The sequence below is a fragment of the Belonocnema kinseyi genome, chromosome 9 (genome assembly GCF_010883055.1).
Source record: "Belonocnema kinseyi isolate 2016_QV_RU_SX_M_011 chromosome 9, B_treatae_v1, whole genome shotgun sequence".
NCBI lineage: Eukaryota > Metazoa > Arthropoda > Insecta > Hymenoptera > Cynipidae > Belonocnema > Belonocnema kinseyi.
This window is the reverse complement of record NC_046665.1, coordinates 111,070,969-111,077,416: the sequence shown is the minus strand read 5'-3', so window position 1 is coordinate 111,077,416 and position 6,448 is coordinate 111,070,969. Positions and strand designations below refer to the sequence as shown.

Below are 6,448 nucleotides of genomic sequence, written 5' to 3'. Positions count from 1 at the left end.
ATATTTTTTTTGCCTGGAATCAAAAGTTAGGCAATTAGTACATATCATTGTGCATATTTTAATAGTTATTTATTTCAATTACAGCAATTGTTTTATAAAGTCATTTTTAATTCCGAGCCAAGTGTTTCAAGAAATAAAAAATGAGACAGGTCAAGAAGAAATACTCATTTCTCTCGATCCTTTTTTAACCAATGACATAAGTTTAGTTTTTGGAACTTATTATAGGATCGCTAGTGAGGCGCCGCCACACTAGGTCAGATAATAAACGTACCCATCTCTGTTCTTAACTGAATATATACTTTGTTTAAATAATATTCAAATACTCTTTGTGGAAAATTATTTCTATTCGAAAAATGCCTTAAAAATAACTATATGTGAATAATAAAGTAGAGTTTAAAATGCTTCTATGAACTAACTTCGAAAGCAAACCAAACTAAATGACGCGGGAATTTGCAAGATGAGTTTCAAAACACCTCCCGTTCCGAAAGATGTTCAAGTAAGTCTAGAAATACGTTAAATTTGCACAAATTACCACACAAAAAATTATAAAGCAACCTTCATTCATCAATTTCGCTCAAAATTATACTTTAAATAGTTTCAAAAACATTGATACCGGCAAAGAGGAGTTAATTAATTTTGAGGTTAGGATTCGAACTATTTCACAATTTCGATCCTAAATTGTCGGGGTTTTTTTATACTTCCTGAATTCCTGAATAATTGTTCATATATTTCTGTTTTATAATTTCAAACACTTATAAAGAATTTTTAATTGCAAAGACTAGAAACTGTAAACTCTAATTTAAAGTTTGAGGTTATGGAAAATTTAACTCTTAATGTTTAATTTTAGGAATTAATAATAGTATAATTTACATTTGTCTTTTATTCACTAAGAAATTCATAGTGTAGGAATTTACCCTGACGAAAAAATGTTATAAAAAATTCAATTTTTCGGTTTTTCAACAACTTTAAGGGAATTCAACGGTTTTCACGAGATTAAGAAATATTTCCAAGAATTTTTAAGCTTTTCAAAGGATTTTACGCATTCTAAAAGATTTAAAGCTGTTTTAACCGATTTCAGAGAATTCCAAAACTTTCAAGGAATGTCAAAAAATGTGTAGTGTTTCCAAACATTTTATTTCCGATTTTGAGCAATTTCGAGAAAACTTTAGAAAATAAATGCAATTTCAAGGAATTTATAAGGTTTTTCAATATTTCCACTTCTTTTAATCGATTTTTAAAATTTGCAATCAATTTCTACTTATTTTAACGGATATGAAGGATTTAAAATATTGTTAAAGGTCTTTAAAGATTTTAAGTTATTTCGAATATTAATATGAGTTAAATCGTTGATTTTGCAATAAAAAAAGATTTTTCAGCCTAGAATAAATACAAATTTTAGGCAAATTATAGTTTAAATTTTCGAATCTATTTTTTAATTTTCTCTGTTTATTTGTCATAAGATTATATCAATCTAATTTTCTTAGGTTCTAAGAAAAAATTGAAAAAGATTTTTAAAGATTTCAGATGTTGAAAAAGTATCTAGATAATTGCAGAGAATTTTTTTCTAAATTCCTAAAATTGTTTAAAAATATTCTGGATCCATTTTTGACAATTATGAAAATCTTTTGTGATGTTATATAATTTTCTCTAAATAGTCGCTAAAAATTGATTTTTAAAAATAATAAAGACCTATTTTAAATATTTCCAGGAAGAAGTTAAAAATTTTATTTCGTAATCCTCAAAAATCTATATTTTTAAAAGTTTTTTTGAAGATTCTGCAAAATAAGAAAAAAGGCTTCAAATTTTTCAGAATTTTATTTGATTATTTTGGAAATTTTGTAGAATATTTTGAAATATTTTTAAATATTTTCTTAAACTAAATGTTATAAAGCAAAAAATTATTTTAAATTTACCAAGAAATCTTAAGACATTTTTTTTTTATTTTTCGAAAACTTTGAATATTCTTAAAAAGCTTATAAAATTTTCGAATCATTTTAAAACTTCTAAATATCTTTAAAAAGTATTCGAATTTTTTCTAAAATATTGTTGCATTTATTAAAAAAGAATCATTTACAATTTTTTAATTTTGTTTTAGAAATTAATTTTTATAATTAAAATTCTTCGATTTGGAAAATTGCAATTTACAAAATTGTTTAAAATTCAAAAGTCGAAAATAACAGTTCCTTCATAGTTTGTCTTCTTTTTACATTAATTCCTTCTATATTCTTTAAATATTTATTCCAATTTTGATTATTATATAATCGTTTTCTATATAATTTTTTATATTAATTTTTAATTAAATTCATTATTTATTTACTATCATTAATTTATATTTTTTTCTATAGATTTTTTTATGTGCTTTTCCTATAATATTTTTTATAATATTTTTACCTACCAGAATAATAATACTAAGTTTTGGTATTTTTTAAGGAAATGAAATATTTGTTATTCTTTTGAAACCTTTTAATATTCTTAAAAAGTTTCTAAATTTTTTGTTTGAAATTTTCCAAAATCTAGATCTTGTTTTAAATAAAATTATTTTTGTAACATTTTAGAAATTCGAAATATCTCTCAAACTTATTCGAACTTTTTCTAAAATATTGTTGCATTTATTAGAAAAGAATTATTTACAATAAACATTTTTTTTAGAAATAAAATTTTAGATTTAAAATTCTTCAATTTGGAAATTGCGGCTTACAAAATTCAAAAATATAAAATAAATCGTTGCTTTTTAGTTTGTTTACTGCTCACATTAATTCCTTAATTATTTTTTAAATATTTATTCCAATGCTGATTACCATAATAATCGTTTTCTATATAATTTTTTATGTAAACAAGGGTGGCCGCTGAACCGGGAAGCCGGGAATTTTTTGAGACCGGGAAAAACCGGGAAATGACAGTGCTTTTTTTAACGGGAATTTTACAAATTTGTAGAAGAAAAATCTGTCCACGTTCGATTTCAACAATTTTTAAATAATTAGTTGAATTGTTATGTTTTTTATTTATGCTATTATTTAGCTTACAATGCATATTTTAAATAAAATTTTACTTTACAAATTTTCCATTTAAAATTTTTATTTTTCAACTTACATTTTTAATTTAAAGACTTTTTAAATACGTTTGATTGAAAGTTTATAAACTATTGTCAACTTAAAAATAACTTCATAATAATATATGCTTAATTAAAGGATTTTATTAAATTAAAAACATTGTTTCAGTCAAAAATATTCAATTTTTAACGCATTTAATTTGAAATTTTTAATTAAAAAAAAAAGATTAATTTCTGATTATTTAGCAATATTTGATTTTTTATTTAAGACAAGTATATTGAAACCAAATATTTAAAAGTAAAGAATCTTTAACTGAATTGTTTGACATAGAAAACCTGGAATCTTTAAAATTTCGAAAAATGCTTAATTTGTAAGTGAAATTTTTTAATTTTGATGTATCATTTACAAATGAAGATTTGTAGAAAAAATTTGAGTAATTTTAAGAGATACCTTTTTTGAAAATTTTGTTTAAATCTTTGAAAAACTTTTTAAATATTCTCTTAAGATAATTTTTCAAAATGAAAAATTATTTTCACTTTTCCTAGGAATCTTAAGAAAATGTTTTTATTCTTTAGAAGTCTTTCACAATTCTTGAAAAGAATCTAATTTTTTGTTTAAAATCTGCGAAAATCTACATTTTGTTTTATATTAGGCTATCATTTCAAGTTTTACAGAACGTTTTAATCTTTTCAAAACTTCTCAAATCTTTTCTAAATTGTGAAGAAATTTTCTAAAATTTGCAGGATTTTCTGACAATTGTAGAAAAAATGTAATTAATTTTGACAGATATTTAGAAGTTCTGAAAAAATTTCCAAAATAATTTTAAATTTAAAACAAATTTAAAACAACTTCTAGATTTCTCAAGATTTTGAAATAAAATTTGGAAGCTTTCCAAGGATGTTTGAACTATTTAAAAAGAAAATAATTGAATTTCTAATTTAAAAAGTTCAGTTAACATTTTTTCAATTTTTGATGTTTCTAGCTTAAAATTCCATAAAATTATATAATTGATTTTTTAAATTTAGAGTATTGAAAATGATAACGTGGATTTATATTTTTTTATATTGAAAAATGTTAGAACCTTTAATTTTATACGCGTAAATTATTGAGCATTTGAATACAAAGTTTTTTTTATTAAAAACTTTTAAATTTCAATTTTAAATGTTCCAAAATTTAACAGTTTCACTTTAAGTGCTTTCATTTAAAGCTCAGTTTTTATTACCTCAAGTGAAAATTTTTTTAGCTTTAGTGTTCCATTTTTTAAAATTTCATTGACCGTGAAAAATGTTTGCGAATCGGGAAAAAAACCGGAAATTTATTTCGTCGATTAAAACGGCCACCCTGGAATTTTAAAATGCAATTTTAAAGGCTTAAACAATTAAAAATTAGAAGCGTTTAAAATCGAAGATTTTTGATAAAAAGCATTTTTAATTGAGCAACTGTGAATATAAATTAATTTGTGATTTTTTAAATTGAATTGTGCTTTAAGATTTGAAAAGTAAATAATAGTTTATTGTACAAGACAAGGAAAATTAAAAAAATTAAATGAATTCCGAGCCGGAACACGGCATTTGTTTAAAGAATGAATTCTAATTCTAAGTTAAAACGCGACATTTTCGAAAATTTACAGAAAAATTGTAATTCTTAGTTGAAATGGAGAATTTTCGAAAAGTATTAAAATTCCGGATTTGAACAAGGAATTTTTAATTTTTGACCAAAATTTAGTTGGAACTGGAATTTATCCAGGAGAATAACAATTCTAAATGGAAAATTTAGTTTTTTAAAGAAAATTATAATTCTGAGTTGAAACGAGGTATTCTCGAACAAACTTTAAATTATGAATTGGAACAGGGAATTGTACTAAAAATTTCTAATTCTTAATTGAAATAGAGAATTTTCGAAAAGAATTAAAATTCTTGACTTCAACTCGAAATGTTTAATTTTCAAAAAGTTAAAATTTTTGATGTTTCTAGCTTAAAATTCCTTAAAATTATATAATTTTGAAAATTTTAAAGTTTATTAATTAATTTTTCAATTTAGAGAATTTATTGCAAATGATAACGTGGATTTATATTTTTTTATACCGAAAAATGTTAATAACTTCAATTTTATACGCAAAAATTATTGAGCATTTGAATACAAAATTTTTGTATTAAAAACTTTTAAATTTCAATTTTAAAAGTTCAAAATTTCACAGTTTCACTTTAAGTGCTTTCATTTAAAGCTCAGTTTTTATTACCTCAAGTGGAAATTTTTTTAGCTTTAGTGTTCCATTTTTTTTTAAATTTCATTCACCGGGAAAATTGTTTGAGAACCGGGAAATGACCGGGAATTTATTTCGTCGATTAAAACGGCCACCCTGTAAACTATTAATTTTAATTTAGATTTATCATTTATAAAAAAAAATTTCTATATAATTTTTTCATTATGCGCTCTTCCTATTAATTTTTTTCATATTATTTTCAACCCACGCGAATAATACCAATTTTTGGTATTTTTTAAGGAACTTGTGTTCAAGCAATCGAGCATTCATCAAATATCAGAAAATTTCACGTCCGTTCCCACAAGTTGTAATCTCGTAGCCGCAGATGGAAAACGTGGATTATTATACGTTGGTCATAAAAATAAAATCACCGTTCTGAAGCTTGGAAATGAAGCAAACATCGAGTGGAAAATAGATTTGCAGTTGCCAGACATCATTTCAAGATTATCTCTGAGTTGTGATTTTTCGTATTTAGCTGTGACTCTTTCTGCTCCTGCAGTTCTCATTTATTCTGCTGCTGCCTTATCCAAAAATGTAAGTATTTTCAGTTTAACAGAAGAAAAAAAAAACAGATTTTTTCAACTCTACAGCTGAGAAAATTCACAGATTAAAATGATTTAAAAACAGGGAAAATGTGGGAATTTGATTTAAAAAACTTTCAATTTATAAAATTTCAAATAAAAATATTGCATTTTTAACCAAATTTTGGCAAATAGTTGAATTTTCAAAAAAATAGTTTAATTTCTAACTAAAAAAGAATAATTTTCCACTACAGAGATGATTTTCCAACTAAAAAGTTGAATCTTCAACCAAAATCTATGATAATGTTTAATTTTCTATCCAAAAGACAAATTTTCAAGAAAATACATGAATTTTCAAACGAAAGAAAAAAAGTAGATGAATTTTTAACCGGAAAAGGTGAATTTTAACAAAGCAGTTGAATTTTTTTATCAAAAAATATTATTATTTAAGAAATTGTTGAGTTTTCAACAGAAAATGAAATAATTAATCTTTTAGCAGAAAGAAACTATTTTAGTATGTATTTAATCTCTCCCTTTTACGGGTTTGAGGGCCACCGCTCCCTGTACATATATTTACAATTCCATCCTTAGTCTAACTTAACTACTACTTATAT

The 6,448-nt window shown here is 23.3% G+C and overlaps 1 protein-coding gene across 2 annotated transcripts in view; it reads left to right on the top strand.

Moving 5' to 3' along the window:
* The first annotated feature begins 268 nt into the window (after nt 1-268).
* LOC117179736 (nuclear pore complex protein Nup214-like) overlaps nt 269-6,448 on the top strand; it is a 27,160-nt gene continuing 20,980 nt past the window's right edge. For both annotated transcript variants that reach the window (XM_033371794.1, XM_033371793.1), the window contains exons 1-2: nt 269-496; nt 5,554-5,847. In XM_033371794.1, coding sequence (XP_033227685.1) covers nt 458-496; nt 5,554-5,847 — 333 coding nt within the window. In that variant the 5' untranslated portion in view covers nt 269-457. The remainder of the gene's footprint in view (nt 497-5,553; nt 5,848-6,448) is intronic.